The 21,330-nt window shown below is 50.6% G+C and overlaps 1 protein-coding gene across 4 annotated transcripts in view; it reads right to left on the minus strand.

Moving 5' to 3' along the window:
- CIITA (class II major histocompatibility complex transactivator) overlaps nt 1-21,330 on the minus strand; it is a 59,554-nt gene that overhangs the window by 28,865 nt on the left and 9,359 nt on the right. Inside the window, exon 1 of one of the 4 annotated variants that reach the window (XM_027527336.1) lies at nt 17,628-17,832. The exons of 2 other annotated variants lie outside the window; for them this stretch is intronic. In XM_027527336.1, coding sequence (XP_027383137.1) covers nt 17,628-17,679 — 52 coding nt within the window. In that variant the 5' untranslated portion in view covers nt 17,680-17,832. Of the gene's footprint in view, nt 1-15,946; nt 16,063-17,627; nt 17,833-21,330 lie in introns of those variants that run through there. One more of the 4 variants, XM_027527337.1, reaches the window with a different exon arrangement.

A 21,330-nucleotide genomic window follows, 5' to 3' on the forward strand; every position in this document is an offset into this window, starting at 1 on the left:
CTTTGAGGCCACATCACTCCAGTCTATGCCTAAGTGCTCACATCATCTCCTAATCTGCATTTGTCTTAAATGGACACTGATTTAGAGTCTACCCAGATAAACCAGGCTTCCCTGATAGCTCAGTTGGTAAAGAATCCACCTACAATGCGGGAGACCTGGGTTCAATCCCTGGGTTGGGAAGATCCCCCGGAGAAGAAAAAGGCTACCCACTCCAGTATTCTGGCCCGGAGAATTCCATGAATATATTAAAGAGTACCTTTTGGAGAAGGGAATGGCAACCCACCCTGGTATTCTTGCCTGGAGAACCCCATGGACAGAGGAGAGCCTGGTGGGCTACAGTCTATGGAGTCGCAAAGAGTCAGACATGACAGTGAATTTCACTCACTCACTCAGATACACCAGGACATCAGTTCAAGATCTTTAACATAATTACATCCACAAAAACCTTTTTTATTCCAAATAAGGTAGGACTCAATGCTCTAGGGGTTTTATGTTGACATATCTTTGAGTTGGAGGGGGAGGTCCAACATTCAACCCACTATACTTGGGATGCAGATACATGCTGGAAAGAATCAAAAGAAGCTTCCTGGAGGAGGTGAGAAGAGCAATGGCCAGAAGATTCAAGATAGGCTTCCAAGTGCCCAGCCTGAGCCAGAAGAAAATGGAATTGAAACGGGAGGATCGTGAGAAAACACACACATGCAACTCACCACCACCACCCAGGTGCTCTTTTTCCTTTCACTCATCAACAGTTCTCATTAGCTCTGAAGGGTCTCAACACAGACCCGGATATCACAGAGAATGAACTTTCCAGTCCAGAAAGACACCCTGGCCAGGGCTGACTGTTTATAATGGGTTGGGTGGGGGCGGCAGGAACCCAAACATAGCAGGCTTGCGTTAATGACCCAGCCAACCATGACTAGAGGAAGTGGAACTGAAAGATGGGGCCACTAACTCTTTTCTCAGAGCAGGACAAAGGCTGGGAGGTGGGGCGAAGGTCTTTACTTCTCCCAACAAGTCCTGGGAGCCAACCAAGCAATCTACTGTGCTCTCCAGGATGGTGAGAGAAGAGCTCTCTGCCCCAAATCTTGCCTGCTGCCCTGCTCCAATTTTCAGTCTGCAGAACAGCCTACATTATAGCTAGCCATCTGCCTCTTTCTCCAGACAGTGGGATCTGGTAACAACAGATCCAGACTAACCCCAGCAATTCCATGAATAAAATGTGTGACTTTAGTCAAGTCACTCGTATTCTGAGTTCTCCCACAAGGACTGCCAGGGACCTTCAGGCTCAATCTCCTTCATCCTACAGAGGAGAAGATGAAACCCTGAGACGGGCTGTGCCTTGCACAAGGCCCTAGAGTCTGCTGGTGGTGGGGGGCCCACACCTAGAGTAAGACTCCCAGTCCACACTCTTCCCTGCCAATCAAAATGTATCTGGTCAACTAAGCACCCCCATCTGTCTAGGCTCAGGAATAGGGACCACGTCCTATTACAGATGGGCAAAGGAGGGAAATGCAGAGGGGAGGAGCCTAAAGAAGCCCAGCTTATTGACAGGCTCAGCTGCAAACACTGGACACCAAATGTGGTCCAATACCAGGGAAAGACACTGACAGCAGAGAAAGAAGGCAAATCCTTTGAGCTTTGGAATCAAACTGCCCGATTCTCAAATCATTCTTACCTACCAACTCACCATAACCTGGAAAGTTCATTTTTTAGATCTCTTGGAGCCTTAGTTTCCTCATTTTTATTTTTAGGCCACGTTCGCAGCTTGCGGTATCTTAGTTTCCTGCGTGTGCATGCTCAGTCACTCAGTTGTGTCCAACTCTGCGATCCATGGATTGTAGCCCAACAAGCTCCTCTTTCCATGGGCTTTTTCAGGCAAGAACACTGGAGTGGGGTGCCATTTTCTCCTCCAGGGGATGTTCCTGACCCAGGGATTGAACTAGAATCTCCTGCATTGGCAGGGGTATTCTTTACCACTGAGCCATGTGGAAGCCCCTTAGTTCCCTGACCAGGGAAAAGATCCAGGCCCCCTGCAGTGGGAGCATGGAGTCCTAACCATTGGACCACCAAGGAATTCCCTCAGTTTCCTTGTCTGTAAAGTGGTAGTCCATGACCACAGGACTGGAAGAGGTCCGTTTTCATTCCAATCCCAAAGAAAGGCAATGCCAAAGAATGCTCAGACTACCACATAATTGCACTCATCTCACACGCTAGTAAAGTAATGCTCAAAATTCTCCAAGCCATGCTTCAGCAATACATGAACCTTGAACTTCTGATGTTCAAGCTGGTTTTAGAAAAGGCAGAGGAACCAGAGATCAAATTGCCAACATCCGCTGGATCATGGAAAAAGCAAGAGAGTTCCAGAAAAACATCTATTTCTGCTTTATTGACTATGCCAAAGCCTTTGACTGTGTGGATCACAATAAACTGTGGAAAATTCTGAAAGAGATGGGAATACCAGACCACCTAATCTGCCTCTTGAGAAATTTGTATGCAGGTCAGGAAGCAACAGTTAGAACTGGACATGGAACAACAGACTGGTTCCAAATAAGAAAAGGAGTACATCAAGGCTGTATATTGTCACCCTGTTTATTTAACTTATATGCAGAGTACATTATGAGAAATGCTAGACTGGAAGAAGCACAAGCTGGAATCAAGATTGCCGAGAGAAATATCAATAACCTCAGATATGCAGATGACACCACCCTTATGGCAGAAAGTTAAGAGGAACTCAAAAGCCTCTTGATGAAAGTGAAAGAGGAGAGTGAAAAAGTTGGCTTAAAGCTCAACATTCAGAAAATGAAGATCATGGCATCTGGCCCCATCACTTCATGGGAAATAGATGGGGAAACAGTGGAAACGGTGTCAGACTTTATTTTTCTGGGCTCCAAAATCACTGAAGATGGTGACTGCAGCCATGAAATTAAAAGACGCTTACTCCTTGGAAGGAAAGTTATGACCAACCTAGATAGCATATTCAAAAGCAGAGACATTACTTTGCCAACAAAGGTCCGTCTAGTCAAGGCTATGGTTTTTCCAGTGGTCATGTATGGATGTGAGAGTAGGACTGTGAAGAAGGCTGAGCGCCAAAGAATTGATGCTTTTGAACTGTGGTGTTGGAGAAGACTCTTGAGAGTCCCTTGGACTGCAAGGAGATCCAACCAGTCCATTCTGAAGGAGATCAGCCCTGGGATTTCCTTGGAAGGAATGATGCTAAAGCTGAAACTCCAGTACTTTGGCTACCTCATGTGAAGAGTTGACTCGTTGGAAAAGACTCTGATGCTGGGAGGGATTGGGGGAAGGAGGAGAAGGGGACGACAGAGGATGAGATGGCTGGATGGCATCACCGACTCGATGGACATGAGTTTGGGTAAACTCCAGGAGTTGGTGATGGACAGGGAGGCCTGGCGTGCTGAGATTCATGGGGTCGCCAAGAGTCGGACACGACTGAGCAATCTGATCTGATCTGATCTGATAGGGATTAGGTGCATTAATTCATGTAGAGCCCTTAGGAAGGTGATTGTCACTTAGTAAGTGCTTAAGGAATGAAAGCATAGCCACACACAGAGAGCACAATATGGGAGAGGGCTATGATTATTGTTAATTCACCTCTTACCTCTGCAAGAATCACTGCAGATGGTAACTACAGCCATGAAATTAAAAGATGCTTGCTCCTTGGAAGAAAAGTTATGACCAACCTAGACAGCATATTAAAAAGCAGAGACATTACTTTTCCAACAAAGGTCCGTCTAGTCAAAGCTATGGTTTTTCCACTAGTTATGTATGGATGTGAGAGTTGGACTACAAAGAAAGTTGAGCACTGAAGAATTGATGCTTTAGAACTGTGGTGTTGGAGAAGACTCTTGAGAGTCCCTTGGACTGCAAGGAGATCCAACCAGTCCATCCTAAAGGAAATCAGTCTTGAATATTCATTGGAAGGACAGATGCTGAAGCTGAAGCTCCAATCCTTTGGCCACCTGATGCAAAGAACAGACTCCTTAGAAAAGACCCTGATCCTGGGAAAGATTGAAGGTGGGAGGAGAAGGGGATGACAGAGGATGAGATGGTTGGATGGCATCACCAACTCAATGGACACGAGTTTGAGTAAACTCTGGGAGTTGGTGATGGACAGGGAGGCCTGGCGTGCTGCAGTCCATGGGGTTACAAAGAGTCAGGCACAACTGAGCAACTGAACTGAACTGAACCTCTGCAAGATTTATAAGGAGATCCTTTCTCTTCCATTCCTACCTTACGACATTGTGAAGCCAAGATTCCTGCTCTTTTGCATAAGGGGATCCCACAGCCTCCACAGGAGCAAGTAAGCCCTAGAATCAGCAGTGCCACCTGGGATATCTGCTCTCAGACATCCCGAACATACATGTCATCACCTCCCTGCATCTCCGAGACAAAGCCCACACTGTACACACTTCCTCTTGAATAGACAAGGATTTGCAGCTCGCCACAGACGTCTGCCCCCAATCTGAATTCACCAAGAGCCCTAGGGAGGAGGCAGCTAGAGTATTATGCCCATTTGACCAAGGAGGATCCTCGTTGAAATGGCCTAAGGTCATCTGGTTGGAGAACTTGACTTTGAATCCTGGCTGGGAGACCTTAGGAAAGTGACTTAACCTGAGTATCAGCTTTCCCACACTAGACTGGGAAAATAATACTTATTTTGTGGGACCATCAAAAGGCCAGGAAGGGCTCTGTGTGGTACACCAGGCACACCAAAGGCCACGGTAAAAGGAAGCCCAATCTACTGGGAGCCTGAGACTCCAGGCTTTCACTTTAGAGCTCCCCACAGTGCCATACTGCCTCCCATTCATGCCGAAATCGACTTGGCCTGGGACCTGCTGGTGTTCCCACAACCATGTTTCCTGTGTCTCTATATGCTTAGGAAGCACTTCAGAGGCTCCTAACTGGGTTCTTTCCTCCCTGTGCAATTCCAGAGGGGCCTGGAGGCAGAGGGCCCTGACCAGCCCACTGCAAGGGAGAGAGTCGCCTACAGATGCCCAGCACAGGCCAAACCTCCAGGCGAGGGAGCCTGTGAGTGCAGGAACCTTCCATCTAGCTCACCTATCCCCCACGCTCCAACACACGGCAACCCCTCTCCATCAAAGGAAAGATGGCACACAGCTAGAATTCATTGGTGCCTCTGAGTGCCGGGCATTGAATGACATGTTTATAGGTATTATCCTGTTTAGCTGAACTCACACAGTAGTCATATGTCTTCCCATTTCTCAGATGAAGAAACAGGATCAAAGAGAAGACCAATGAACTGGGACCTGAAGCAGCTGCCTGGCTCCAAGTCTCAGCTTCTTCCAGGCTCTTGGCAAAACCCACCCCTGGCCACACTGGGGAGGTGCCTTAGCCTGGTGGTGCACTGAAGCGTGGGTGGCAAGACGATTTCTCCTTTTGAGAAGCTGTTGGGGGCGCAGCTGAGGAGTGAGCTGTGCCTTTTTGGTAAAAGGGCAGTATTTTTAGAAGGTCCTCTTTGGACCCGCCCTTCCCCTTGGGCCACCACCATCTACATCCAATTTGAGAAAAAGTTCCTAATCCTTTTGCCACCAAAAGTCCCTTTGGGGGTTTGTTTCCATCTCCACTTCACATGACACCACAGATTTTGAAAGAACGTACACACATAAATGGTTTTTGAAATAAAGCTTCATTTCCCTCTCCCCCGGAGGGAAATCAAGCATTACCAAATGTTCTAGCTCAGATGTTGATAATCAGTTTTTACAGTTCTGTGCTCTGTCTTGGCTGGGGAGAGTCCTTTTTTGTCTCAGGGTGGTGCTAGATGTGCTCTGTTTATTATCTTGTATCAAGTGTCACACCAGCTCTGGGAGATTGGTGTTATTGTACCCATCATACAGATGGTGACAATGAGGTTAGGCTCAGTTATCAATTGCTTTCTTCCCAGAGAAGGGGGTATATCCTTGAGGATCTGAGGAGACACTGAGAGTCAGGAGGGGACTTCTTTGGTACTCCAAAGTTTTCAGCACTGCTCTGCACTATGATGAAAGAGCATGAGAAGAAATACTTCCCTACTTGTTGACTGTGAGCTCCTCCCAAGGAAGAAGTGGAAAATCTCTGAACTGTGTGTCCAGAGACACAGGTTTGAGTTCCAGTTCTGCCTTTGATCTTGAATTCCTTTCTCTACCCATCTGAACCTTAGTTTCGCCAGCTGGGTGTGGAAGCCCACTCAGACGAGGCATTTAGGGGCTCTAGATCCCTCATTGCTTATCAGCTTTCCTCCCTGACTTTCCCCCAAACCCCCCTAACACCACTCTGCCCCCCAACTTCATGATAAGTTTCTTCCGGATGCCACTTTGTGGCGGGAAGCCAGGAGCCCAGGGTTCCTTATCTACCACAAGCAACACCCAGTCAGCATCTTAGTGGATCAAACACGTTCCTCTTTTCCTCTTGCACCCTGCAGGCCCCCAGATAAATTCGACAAGACACCTTGCACTTTTTTCCTCTCCAAATCAATAATTTACTGAGCATCTCCTACAAGAAAGTCACTGGGCTCAGTTCTCTGAGGGCCTTAGAGAGGTTTAAAACACAACCCCTGCCAAGAAGCTTGCAGTACAGGCCTGGATGGTATTTTAGAAAAGAGACGAAATGTGAGGATGATGGTACAGTGGTTAAGGGTGCAAGCTCTGGGTTCAAACTCTAGTTCCACGCTAACTGGGTGGCCTCAGGTAAGTTACTCAGCCTCTCTGAGTTGTGGAATCTATTGCTCTTAGGTCGCACGGTGTCGACCTCATTAGACTGCTATGCGTGCGTGTGTGTGTACACTGTTGTTCAGTTGTGTCTGACTCTGCAACCCTGTGGATGTAGCCCCGCCAGGCTCCTCTGTCCATGGGAGTCTCCAGGCAAGAATACTGGAGTGGGTTGCCATGCCCTCCTCCACGGGATCTTCCCGACCCAGGGACTGAACCCACATCTCCTGCGGCTCCTGCATTGCAGGAAGATTCTTTACCGATGACCCACCGGGGAAGCCCTTATTAGGCTGCTACGACTTGCCTAAAGTGACATATTCAAGAAGTATTACTAAGATGTAAGCTCCAACGTGGAAGCAGCAAGGTGTCACTTGCCACCATACAAGTGACAAAACTAGAAAACTGAACAATGCCAAGGGGTTGGTGGGAGTGGATGTTTGTGGAGCCACCTGCAGAACATCCTGGCACCCCTTAGAATACCTATGGGTGCAGAGATCCTACAGTTCAGCGATTCAGTTCTTGGATATACACCAAAGAAATGCCCGCACAACTCCATGAGGACACCCATCAGAAGTTGCCCACTGCCGGTACTGTTTGCAGTGACCAGGAGTTGGAGGCCACCTGGGTGTCCGTTGCTAGGGGAAGGATGGTACCAAGTAGCTGCTGCAATCTGCAGGGGATGATGCTGTGATTAGAAGCCATAGTCCAAATGCACACGGAGGCGGATCTTAATAACACAGCACAGAATGGAAACGTACAAAGCAGAGTAGCTCTGATGACCCTGTTCTAGATGTACAGTAACATACAGGTGCAGAAAAAAGAAAAAGCAACACGTATTTTAAAGCACATGCCAACGAAAGGATACTCCTCGAGTGCATTAGAGTGGGTTCCCAGAAAGAGGAAAGAGTAATGGGGAAAAGGGAATTTAAATAAGAGAGATGCCTCGTGTGGAGCAAAGACCAGACTGTACTGCAAAGTGAGATGTGCAGTTAACTCAAGATTGGAAAAGGCTCCTGAAGTGTAAGAGACACAAAACAAACCAAAGATGACGGAAGCTACTTGGTGTGGGGTATGTCTGTGGCTACCAAACAGGGCCTGACACCCGTACATGTTCAAATAAAGGAAGAAAACTGCACTCTTGCCACCCTGTAGACTGCCAGGGATGGGTGGATGGGGGCCCAGGAGCCCCCAGTCCTGGGAGAGGAGATGAGAAAGTGAAGGACTTGGAGATGAACAGGGAAAAGTGGGCACCATCAGTAGAGGAGGAAGCCACAGCCCTCTGGCCCCCGAAATGAGACAGAGAGGACTTCCAGAAACTGCTGGTGTCAAGACTTTCACTTCCCGGAGGGGCTTGACGGGGTCACAAGAGACAGAGCAGAAACGAAGGTGCGTGGCAGTGATGAGGAACAATGGGGCTGGAAGGCAGCTGAGGCTTCTTGTCACTTCTCCTCCAGGCAGGGAGACTGGAAGGTGCGTGTGTGTGTGCGCGTGCGTGCATGCACGCACATTGTGTGAGCATGTCATAGCAGCCAACAGGCCAGACAAGGAGAGGTCTGGAAATACTGTAATCGGTTGGCTTTTGTGCCTGACTGAAACTGCAGGCTTCTCTGTGCCAAAGGGCGCTTGGCTTGCAGTATGGATTCAAAATGAAGGGTGAGGGATTTTCCTGGTGGTCCAGTGGCTGAGACTCCATGCTGCCAATGCAGGGGGCCTGGATTCGATCCCTGGTCAGGGAACTGGATCCTGCAAGCTGCATCTGAAAGAGCCTGCATGCTGTAACCAAGACCCGGAGCAGCCAAATAAATAAACAATTTTTCTTTTTTAAATGAAGGGTGAATTAGGCCTATAGACCTAGGTGTTTTGTTTCCTGAGACAATTTGTGTGTGTATGTGTATTGTTGCTGTTATTGTTCAGTCACTAAGTTGTGTCCAACTCTTTGTGACCCCATAGACTGTAACCCACCAAGCACCTCTGTCCATGGGATTCTCCAGGCAAGAATACTGGAGTAGGTAGCCATTTCTTGCTCCAGGGATCTTTCCAGATCAGGGGTGGAACCCGTGTCTCCTGCTTGACAGGCATATTCTTTACCACTAAGCCACCAGGGACGTGTGGATGTATATGTGTGTCTTAATCACCATCGCAAAGTCTCCATAGAGAGCACACAATTAACTGTTGCCAAAGTCCCCATCACTTTCCATTGCATTCTGCTGGGTCCTGTTTGGCACAGTGATGACCCCTCAGGCATTTGAGTTGGCCTGGAGGCCTCCTAAGGTCTCTTCTCTCTCTGATCTGCTGGAAAGATGATGGCTTGAGATGGATGGGTGACTGGGAGAGGCAGGACTGGATTCTATCCTGCCCCATAGGGGCAGGATGCACAGGACGGTGTCTTCCAACAGAAAGGCTTGGAGGGGACTGGCCCTGAGTGCCCAAACTGGCCAGTTCCATAAAGGAAGGAGCAGGAAGCCTGGGGGTTGTAGTGTCTGGGTGCTGGGGGTATTCCCTCACCTCTGGTGCCAGCTCCAGCTGAAAAAGGATTAGGAAATAAGCTGTCTGGAGGACACAGGGCACCAAGAGCTATTCTCCACTGGACTCACTTCACTGGAGGGTCACTTCACCCTCCTCAAGGATCTTGGTGGCTCCAGAGGCTGAGGCCCCACCCCCCACCCCAGCCTCTCTTTGCAGAGACCAGCCTGTGCCAGGATACAGGGTCTCGGAGCAGGAATGCTGGAAGTGGAAGCAAGATTGGCTCTGCTCCTGGCCACAGCGCTCCTCAGCAGTTGGAGGGAGCACAGAGGAAGTGAGCTGGTGCAGCCATGGAGACAGCCTAGACAGACAGCATCCCCACAGGGAGTCATGACTGAGATCACTGTCCTGCTCTGCATCTGACGGACTCTGTGACCCTAGGCAAGCCCCTTTCCCTCTCTGGTCCCCAGCTGCCTGTCTATTAAATAAGAACATCTCGCTAGAACGTCCGTGCATGCTCAGTCGCTTTGGTCGTGTCCGACTCTTTGTGACTCCATGGACTGTAGCCTGCCAGGCTCCTCTGTCCATGGGATTCTCCAGGCAAGAATGCTAGAGTAGGTTGCCCTGCCCTCCTCCAGGGAATCTTCTCCACCCAGGGATCGAACTCCTGTCTCACCCCCCTGAGACAACTTGGCTCTGCTTTTCCCCACGTAGGGCTTGGAAATCCCCCAGAAGACTCCACAGAGACTACCTCTGAACCCTTGAGCAAGCCACCTATCTTTTCTGGACACCCTGGAGGACACCCACTTCATCACAACTTGGAAAATCTTGGAACTCGAACAAGACAAGCCCCGCTGATGTGTGCGACTGTAAATGGCACAGTTATTGGGGTCGAGAGGCCCAGGGCAGGGGGAGGCAAAGGGGGAAGGAGGAGAAAGCTTGAGAGCTACAGCCAGGGGAGGAGGGGGACTCCATGCTTGTCCAGAACACCAGCCTCCCCCACCTCCGCGTGGCCTTTCCTCTGCATGCCCCAACCTTCCCAGCTACAGTCAGTGACCCAAAAAGGAGTCCAACAAGCTGTTCCTGGAAGAAAATCTGAGCCGGGTGCTGGGGTGGGGAGGGGAATGAATAGCCCCATGGCTGCAGTGAGCAACGCCAGGCTCCCAACTCCAGTCCTAACCCCCAACTTGACCTACATGTGCTAAGTCGCTTAAGTCGTGTCCGACTCTTTGAGACCCTGTGGACTGTAGCCCCACCAGTCTCCTCTGTCCATGGGATTCTCCAGGCCAGAATACTGGAGTGGGTTGCTATGCCCTCCTCCAGGGAATCTTCCTGACCCAGAGATCAAACCCGCGCCTCTTACATCTCCTGCATTGGCAGGTGGGTTCTTTACCTCTAGTGCCACCTGGGAAGCCCAGCACGGCACCTAAGCAGCAGCAGACGCTTTGCTGGGTGTTGGAGACTCCAAGAGAAACACATTACTCACCAACCCTGGCTGCCAGTCTCTGACGACAGCTAGCAAACTGGGCTGTGAATCAAAATTGCCTGAAGCAGGTGCTAAACACACAACAGCTCATATCTCATCCACGGAATCTGGGGTGGGGTCCGGAAATCTATAATTTTAAAGAGTGCCACCCTTGGGCACCCCTTCCCCCAAGACACACACCCTTGCCTTGCAGTGACTGAAAACTAAGGCCTTATTTCCAAGGCAGCCTGAGTTTACACTTGCTGAGAAGTTTACACTGGCCAAGTTTACACTTGCCTTTCAGTTTGCATGGCTGTGAAGAAAGCTGAGTGCCGAAGAATTGATGCTTTTGAACTGTGGTGTTGGAGAAGACTCTTGAGAGTCCCTTGGACTGCAAGGAGATCCAACTAGTTTATTCTGAAGGAGATCAGCCCTGGGATTTCTTTGGAAGGAATGATGCTAAAGCTGAAACTCCAGTACTTTGGCCACCTCGTGTGAAGAGTTGACTCATTGGAAAAGACTCTGATGCTGGGAGGGATTGGGGGCAGGAGGAGAAGGGGACAACAGAGGATGAGACGGCTGGATGGCATCACTGACTCAATGGACGTGAGTCTGAGTGAACTCCGGGAGCTGGAAATGGACAGGGAGGCCTGGCGTGCTGCGATTCATGGGGTTGCAGAGTTGGATACGACTGAGCGACTGAACTGAACTGATGGGTTTTCCTTCCTCCATGGGGAACTTCCAGACTCTGCATATCTATAACCTTTCCACTTCTTTCCAGCTGGAAACCCTGGAATCAGATTGGTCCCCAATTCCTACATATTTCCTTCCAAATTCCCTCAGCACAGCCCCTTGACCTAGTACCCCACCCACTCCCAGCCTAGATTGTTACAAGTTACTAGGTCTTTCTACTAACCCAAAGCCTCCCAAACTTCAAGCATTCACCTGCCTCCTTTACACTTTTTGGGTCATATCTGCATACCACCTGTTGTATAATTTACCTAAGCATTTTCCTTAAATCAACATAAAAAAATCCCAAACATTTATTTGAAAAGAAAATTTTCTGGAATTGAAAGTAGCAATGAAATGGATAGGTGCATGCAAAAGTTTGCAGCAACACTATTCACAAAAGACAAAAGATGGAAACAACTCAAGTGTCCATTGACAGTGAATGGATAAGGAAAATGGCCACACACTGGAATAGTATGCAGCCAGAACAAGGAATGAAGTTCTGACACATGCTACAAAAGGGCTGAAACTTGAAGATGTTATGCTAAGGGAAAAAAGCCAGACATAAAACAAATATTGTATTAATATAATTCCACTTATATGAGGCACTGGAGTAGTCGAATTCATAGAAACAAAAAGTAGAATGGTGGGGACTTGCCTAGCAGTCCAGTGGTTAAGAATCCACCTTGCAAGGCAGGGGTTCAGGTTCAATCCCTGGATCAGGAACTAAGATCTGACTAAGCCCGTGGGCATCAACTATGGAGTTCGAGTGCTTTGGAGCCTGTACGCCACGACTAAGACTCGACACAGACAAATATTTTTTTAAAAAAACATAGAAGGGTTACCAGGGGCTGGGGGCAAGGGGAGAATAGGGAGTTAGTGCTTAATGGGGACAGAGTTTCAGTTTGGACCACGAAAAAGCTTGGGAGATGGATGGTGGTGATGGCGGCACAACATTATGAATGTGCTTTATGCCAATGAATTGTACACTTCAAAATGATTTTCTTGGTAAATTTTATGTTTAAAAAAGAAGAAAACTTTCTATCGCTATCTTGCATGAAAAACAAAAACAAAAAGCAAAACCACTATCTCACTTGCCATTGAAAACAAAAATTATCAAATTAATGTCAGCTGCCCTTCCACTTTGTTAAAAAGAAACATTAGTATTAGACTGCTGCTAACATGCCTACTCAGGCTTCCGTGGTGGCTCAGATGGTAAAGAATCCACCTGCAATGCGGGAGACCTGGGTTCGATCCCTGGGTTGGGAAGATCCCCTGGAGGAAGGCATGGCAACCCACTCGAGTGTTCTTGCCTGGAGAATCCCCATGGACAAAGGAGCCTGGCGGGCTACAGTCCATGGGGTCGCAAAGAGTCGGACACGACTGAACAACTAAGCACAGCACAGCAACGTGCCTACCCACAGAAAAGGAGGATTAAAAGAGGAACAGAAAAGCTCCGATGTCTTTCCTTTGAGAACCAGTGTCAATCAAGACCTCTCTTGAGAACTGCCTTTGGACCACGGATCACCTGCGGATTCCCTGGTGGTTCAGCGGTAAAGAATCTGCCTGCCAAAGCAGTAGACGTAGGTTTGATCCCTAAGCTGGGAAGATCCCCTGGAGAAGGAAATGACAACCCACTCCAGTATTCTTGACTGGGAAATCCCATGGACAGAGGAGCCTGGTGGGCTACAGTCCATGGGGTCGCAAAAGAGTCGGACACAACTTAGTGACTAAACAACAATGGATCACATGTGTGTCAAAGCCTGTGGAGACACAGGGGGCGTGAGCCCATAATGACCGCTCAGATCTCTCTATTCAATCCTGCTAGAATCTGTGAGGGTTACACCGAGCATGTGTGTATTCAAAGTGCTCTTGTGCAAGGCAGGAAATCATGAGGAAAGCACTCACATCTTATATCCATCTTGTAGATACTTCTTGGAAGGGGAAGTCACTTACCCAGGGGGACTGATGCCAAGTCTGAGACCCAAGTTTGTGAGCTTCACCCTCTTCCTCAGGCCACCCGATCACCCAAGACTGACCGCTGGCCTTGGAGCAGGGCCCCTGTGCTAACTTTCTGATTCTACTCTTCACAAGGTACTAGATGCCAGGTCCCTGCCATCAGACTTTGCTGTATCAACAAGCCTCCCTCTGACTTTCCAGGCCCCGCCCTGCATTTGTGGAGGCTCACGCCTTTGCCCAGGTACTGGATGTGCTCTCAGGGGACCTGGATTCAGATTCTGAGTCTGTTAACAACTTGGCCATGGGGTCTTTGACAAAACTCCTTGGGAAGTCCCTAGAGGTTTGTAACATGGAGAAGGTACAGCGGTTGGACCACATTAGTGCCTTTCAACGAATGTGTGACCTCTGGACCCCTGAGATAGGAGACACACACACACACCACACACACACACACACACACCACACACACACACACACACACACACACACACACACCCCATAAGACCTCTGGACCCCTGAGATAGGAGATACACACACACACACCCCATATGACCTCTGACCCCAAGATAGGAGACACACACACACACATCACACACACACACACCGTAAGACCTCTGACCCCCTGAGATAGGAGACACACACACACACACACACACATACCGTATGACCTCTGGACCCCTGAGATAGGAGACACACACACACACACCACACACACACACACACACACACACACACAAACACACCGTATAACCTCTGGACCCCTGAGATAGGAGACACACACACACAAACACCACACACACACACACACACCATAAGACCTCTGGACCCCTGAGATAGGAGACACACACACACACCACACACACACACACACACACACATACACACACCACACACACACCATATGACCTCTGGACCCCTGAGATAGGAGACACACACACATATACACACCACACACACACATACACACACACACACATCATACACACACCATATGACCTCTGGACCCCTGAGATAGGAGACACACACACACACACACCATATGATCTCTGGACCCCTGAGATAGGAGACACACACACACACATATACACATACCATAGGACCTCTAGACCCCTGAGATAGGAAACACACACACACACACACACACACACACACACACACACACACACCCCATATGATCTCTGGACCCCTGAGATAGGAGACACACAAACACACACACACACACACATACCATAGGACCTCTAGACCTCTGAGATAGGAAACACACACATACCCCCCCCCCCCCCCCCCCCCCCCCGCCATCTAAGATAGGAAACACACACACGCACACCCATAGACGGCTAAGCTGCTATTGGGAGCCCCAGGGCAGACCCAGCCAATGGGATCTGGGGGCGTGGCCTGGGAACCCACTTCTAAACAGCTTCCCCCACCCTCTCCGCCCTCCTGCCGCGGGTGATTGCCCCGTATGGGAAGCCTCGGAGCCCCTGGCTCAGTTGTCTTTGAGGACCCTTCCCTCCATATTTTGGGACCTTGGAGACCAGGTCCTTGCCTAAGGCAGACTGGTAGAAAATGGTTTTCTGGGGTCTCATCTTCTCTTCCTTCATCTCCACCGGTCCTCAAGCAAGAAGCACTAATTTCTTTAGCCTTCTGACTGGCTGGGAATGGCATTTCTTTGGGAGGAGCGAGGAGGAGAGCGGGGAGGGGGAGAGCGGGGAGGCATATCCCTGTAAGACTTCTTGCGAAATTTAGGAACACCTGGCTGCAACTGGACGTAGGCCCTTCAATCGCCTCCCATGTGTCACCTAGGGTGGAGACAGAGGCTGCGGGACTCAAGGGAAAACCGCGGGTATTAAGGGTTCCAGACAGAGCTAGGCGTGGTGGGAGCCCCACCCCAATCCCTCTCTTGGGTGCTCTTAGTTTCTCGCCTTAGAGGACGTGGCTTAGGACCCCAACTTGCCATAGAGATGCCAACGGTCAAGCACAGTCCGGGAATGCCCCTGCCCCCAAAGATGCTAAAAGAGAAGTGAGGATCCCTTCAATCCGCTGGTTAAAGGTCTCCTCATAGACCCCCGCCCCCCCCAGCACTGGGGACCCCACTAAGAGGACCGGGTACCCAGATTCCAGAGTCAGAGTGGGAACGTGACTCAGGAGGGAAACTGAGGCTCAGACAAATGCAGCCCGGGTCCTAGGTCTCGGGGTAGAAGGGAAGCCTGTGATTCCCTCCTCGCGCTCCCGCGCGCATCTTCAGATTCCAGGACGCTCAGCCAGTGTGGCTACCCAGCGTCTGGCCGCCCCGCTAGCCTGCTCTGCGCGCCTCTTCTCTGTCCCCGTGTCTCTGCAGACGCTGCCCTTCCCGCCCGCTCTCCCCGCCGCCGCTCCTGGGCCCCGGTAAGCTGGCCAAAGCAGCCCAGCTCCGGGGTCTCCACTCCCATTTCCTGTGTGGAATCCTTCCAGGGATGCCGGAGACGAGGGGTTTTCTGGGTGTGCACTCTGCACGTTTACAGTCCCCGGCTTCCAGCCTTGCTGTGTGACCTCGGGCAAGTAGCTACCAGTCTTTGAACTCTATTCCTAGCCCCACCTCGGGGGCCGCAGAGGGGCCTTGGGTTACCTGCCATTGTTTCCCGCGACTCCTGCGCACGCTGCCTTCTGCTTCTCCCTCCTGCCAGCTCTGCGGTTGAAGGAGGGCGAGGGAGGGATGGGCCGTTGCCGGGCCACCTCCCTTCCACCCCTTCGGGCCCCCCCCCCCCCCCGCCCCGCCTCCGACCCCCCTGTGGCTGCCTTTTTTCTCTTTCACTTTCTCTCTGCCGCAAAGGGCTTGAGCCACCCAAGCTGGGGAGTAAGCAGACACCCAAGCCGCCCCCGGCTGCACCCACCACGTGCTTTCTCAGAAGCACCTAGTCTGCCGCTCACCAGAGCTCCAATCAGGCCCTAAAAATAGCCAGTGCTCCCATGCCGGGAGGTAGCCTGCCCTTAGGCATTTGAAACACAAGCCCTGATTAGGAGGAAGCTGGCCCTTCCTTTCTTTCCACTTCAGCCCCACCTTGAAACTGACAAGCCATTCCTGCAGGGCACAGGGACTTGCTAGCCCAGCCACTCACTCCAGAGCAGCCGGCTGCCCTGGAAGGCACAGAAAATTACTCAGGTCAATTCAGCCCTGGCAACCTTGATTCCCCCCGCCCCCAACACCACCACCACACACCTCCTGACAGCTTTCTTCCCTCCCTTCTTCCACAGGTCCTGCACCCCTGCTCCATCCACCCTGAGGCCTTGGAGAGGTCACTTCCCTTCCCAGGATTGGATTTCCTCATCTGGAATTGAGGGGGAAGCCTTCAAGGTGACTTCTGACCTCTCTCTCTCCTTAGAAAATTCTCCCTGCCCCAAGCTCCCGCTGCTACCCTCAGAGCCGGCAAACGTCATCAGTCTGCAGGTTCGGAGGAGGCCGAGCATTTATTTCAGCAGCATCTGACCAAAGACTTCTCACACTCTCAACCACACAACAAAGGCAACACCAATAATACTGGGTTCCTGTGTGGATCTTCAGATATTAAAATAAACTGGGCGCTGTGCTAGAACCTTGGATTGCTCACCTTGGTCTTGGAATAAAAGTTTCCCCCAATCCCATTTAACAGCCCAGACTCAGTATAGGCTGGGGACCCTATGTCACTTGACACCCAGGCAGGCAGCGCAGCTGGGGTTCAAACCTGTGTGCTGCTTTCAGAGCTGATACCAGATGTCTGTACACTGTTGTCTCTCACCGTCTATCCCCTGTCCCCCACTTATTCCACAAAGCGCCAGTTGGAAATGGGGGAGAGGGTAGCATCAGGCCAGGTGCCTGGCTACTCCCCACCAGGCTCAATGTCTAGACAAATGGGCTGACTCTGGCTTTGGTGTCCCTGCTTCCTGGGGATGGGGTGGGTCTGGCAGGGGTTCCACCCTTCAAGGGCACCCCTCAGTGTTTACCTGGCAGAGAGAGGACCTTGCGGTTGGCAGAGCCTGGCCATCAACACTGAGAGCTAACGACACGCCCCCTGGAAGTCATCCCTTTAGTACCCTTCAGGCTGATCAAGTTCTCTTACATTCCAGACACCTGAGTGAAACTGCAGGTCCCTCAGTGGAAGGAAACGGCAAACCACCTCACTTCTTCCAAAAGCCCCAGCAGGCCAAAGACCCCTTCCTGCCATCCTCACCCCCCTAGTTCAGAGCAGTGTCTCCTTTTTTGGGGGATGGCGGGATGTAACCCTAAATTAAGAAGCATTTTCAGTCCCAACATCCCCCACCCGCCTTTTTACCTTGGGGCTCTGGCAGGTAGGACCCGGCAGGGCGTGGAGCCAGGCAACGCATGGTGTGGGAAACACAGGGAGGCAGCAACTTCCAGACTCTGGCAGCCCCTCCTGGTGCCCTCAGCTTGCCCAGTGAGGTCTTCAGGTGCCCAATTCAGGAGCAGGCAGCCTCATCTCTGGCCAGTCTCCCTACACCTGGTCAGGAGCCCGCCAAGACATAGCAAACATGCAAAAGAAGCAAGTAAGGGACCAGCGGAAAATTCTCCCCTTACCAGGTGATCAGTGCTGCCAGATTTCTCTTACTAGGCATGCTCTAATTTGCCCATGCTCCCTTAAACACTCCCTGTGTTTAATTTCGGTTCCTTGTTGTGTACCAAATGGGTTGATGACCAGGAAAGATAGTGAGTTGACTGTTGGAGTGTCTTCAACACAGTCATTCTAAAACGGTGTTCACCACAGTGGAACCACGCTGGTGCCAGTTGCCAATATATGCCATCTTCTGTAGGGTGGCGCTAGGGCCAGAGCCTCACAGATGCCTCAAGATAAGCTGAAAGCCCCTGCTGAGTTCTGCAGACTCCCTGGATTCCATTACCATCCCCCATCCCACTTACACAACAAACTGCCCTGAGTTTCCCCAGAGAAAGAGTCCTCCACTCATCATTCTTATTCCAAGACATTGGATTAAAATATAAATTACATATTAGAAAGTGTTACCCCAAATATGATATACTTAGACACACATAGTTTGGGGTACCAGATAAATGCAGCAGAGAGACTGTCACAGGAGAAAGTTAGTGCCTTTTCAAGGTTCTGCCCAGGCTTCTGGAAGCCTCCAGAAGAAAGTCTCAGTCTGCGGGCTTATGAACTTTTAACGCCTCTTCTAATGCATCATCAACCCATCTCACAGAGAGCAGCCCCCAGCTTCAAGCCATCAGTAGAGAGCAGTGTCTGGCCAGAATGCCTTCCTGTTTCATAGTTACCTTCTGCGTGTGGCATTCTTTTTCATTTATGTTGGACATAAACTTTCCTTGGGAAATAAAATTGAATGAAAAACGTGACGGAGAAGGCAATGGCACCCCACTCCAGTACTCTTGCCTGGAAAAGCCCATGGACGGAGGAGCCTGGTGGGCTGCAGTCCATGGGGTCGCAAAGAGTCGGATACGACTGGGCGACTTCACTTTGACTTTTCACTTTCATGCATTGGAGAAGGAAATGGCAACCCACCCTAGTGTTCTTGCCTGGAGAATCCCAGGGACGGGGGAGCCTGGTGGGCTGCCGTCTATGGGGTCACACAGAGTCGGACATGACTAGAGCGATTTAGCAGCAGCAGCAGAAAAATGTGAGTAGTTTGAAAACAACCAAAAAACCCTAACCTGTCAAGCTAATAGTAGTGTGCGTGTGTGCTAAGTCGCTTCAGTCATGTCTGACTCTGTGCGACCCCGTGGACTGTAGCCCACCAGGCTCCTCTGTCCATGGGATTCTCCAGGCAAGAAGACTGAAGTGGGTCGCCATGCCCTCCTCCAGGGGATCTTCCCGACCCCAGGATGGAACCTGCGTTGCTTATGTCTCCTGCGCATTGGCAGGTGGGTTCTTCACCACTCACACCACCTGGGAAGGCCGACAGTATTGCAGAGGGTACAGAACGATCATGAGGTTGGTACCGAAATGAATGACGTTTCGGAAACAATGACTTTGGAGCCTCAAGCATTTTTATGGAAAGAACACTGAATTGGGAATTTGAAGCCCTGTGGTTCAGCCCCCACGGTTACTAGCTGATGGGTCACCTCGGACCCCTCACTTCCGTTGTGTGGGCCTGTTTCTCCGTGTGTGAAGCGAGGGCAATTATGCCTATATTTGTATAGGGATTATTTTCGAGGCAGTTTCTGCTTTCAGAAGTTCCGAGAGGGGAAGTAGGGCAGACACATGAGACTGCTGAGAGTCAATGTGAAACAGTCTTGTTCTGTTAGGCTAATAAAACAGACACGATGAGTATGAGACATCCCAAGAAGTCTCAATTTCCTGTGACCTGGCACACCAGGCCATTCCATGAGGACACCTTCTGTCCTCAGAGGGAGCTGGCTCTGACGGCTGTGGCCACGGCAGCTCTGAACCAGCTTCGTGGCCCGGCCAAGCTTGGAATGAGAGTCCCCCGGACCTGGGGTGCACCTGTATGGATGCTGTCATTTCTCACCTGGACTACCTGCTACCTGGTCTCTCGGTGTCCTCCTTCACCTGCCCCCACCCCAGACCCATGCTCTATAAGACCCGAATCTGATCACGCCTGTGTCCACACAGGTTTCTGAGCCGGGAGGGTGACACATGCCAGCCTGCGTTTTGACTGATGGCAGATGCCATCGATTGGTACCAGGAGGGCCTCGAGTACGGAGTCAGGAGAGGAGCGCTGTGGAACCTCACCAGGTGCTGAGGGGGGTCCAAATTCTAGCAGAGGCAGTGGAGATGAGGAGATGGTGCGCTGAGATGAAGTGACAAGCATCCAGGACTGAGTGGGCAGGCCTAGGAGGGGGCCGAAGGGTTAAGCCAACGACAGGGTCTCTCCCTATTAGAACTTCTAGCATACCTGCTGAAGCTCCTCTTCAAAACTCCCCCAGAGGCGGTGACCACTCATTCTCTTGAGCCCAGGATAAAACCAATTCCTGCTAGACTAGGGAGCCCTCTCAGAACTTGCCCCAGGCACCTGAATTTCTTTGTCTCAAGTCAGAATTCAGCATGACAAAGCTATAGACCGAAGCACTGTTCCAGGTACCAGTCTGGGGTCCCCAGCCAAGCACAGAGGAGAGGAGATGAGGGGACTTGATCTTGCAGGTAGGATTAGCATCACAGAGAGCTTGCCATCCCCTGCGGCAATCTCTCCAAACAGATCTTGCTCAGTCCTACCTGCTTCAGTTCAGTTCAGTTCAGTCACTCAGTCGTGTCCGACTCTTTGCGACCCCATGAATCGCAGCACGCCAGGCCTCCCTGTCCATCATCAACTCCCGGAGTTCACTCAAACTCATGTCCATCGAGTTGGTGATGCCATCCAGCCATCTCATCCTCTGTCGTCCCCTTCTCCTCCTGCCCCCAATCCCTCCCAGCATCAGAATCTTTTCCAATGAGTCAACTCTTCGCATGAGGTGGCCAAAGTACTGGAGTTTCAGCTTATCTCTGCTCAAGCAGGGTCCCCATCCCACCCCTCATAGGACCACCCTCCTGCCTCCTCCTGTCAGACTGCATTTTGGTCATCCTTCGAGGCCCACTGTGGTCAGCCTTCCAGCTAACAATAACCTTCTGCTTTCCTCTTTTTAACAAACTTGCAGCCATGGATTTGGCAATACATCATGAACTTCCTATTTCCTGAGTATGGCCCCCGCTGCCTCTGACGAAGTCATAAAGTCCTTAATGTCTGTCTTACTGTGTTTCCCAAAGAAAGGCAATGCCAAAGAATGCTCAAACTACCGCACAATTGCACTCATCTCACACGCTAGTAAAGTAATGCTCAAAATTCTCCAAGCCAGGCTTCAGCAATACGTGAACCGTGAACTTCCAGATGTTCAAGCTGGTTTTAGAAAAGGCAGAGGAACCAGAGACCAAATTGCCAACATCTGCTGGATCATCGAAAAAGCAAGAGAGTTCCAGAAAAACATCTATTTCTGCTTTATTGACTATGCCAAAGCCTTTGACTGTGTGGATCACAATAAACTGTGGAAAATTCTGA

Source organism: Bos indicus x Bos taurus, chromosome 25, assembly GCF_003369695.1.
Source record: "Bos indicus x Bos taurus breed Angus x Brahman F1 hybrid chromosome 25, Bos_hybrid_MaternalHap_v2.0, whole genome shotgun sequence".
NCBI lineage: Eukaryota > Metazoa > Chordata > Mammalia > Artiodactyla > Bovidae > Bos > Bos indicus x Bos taurus.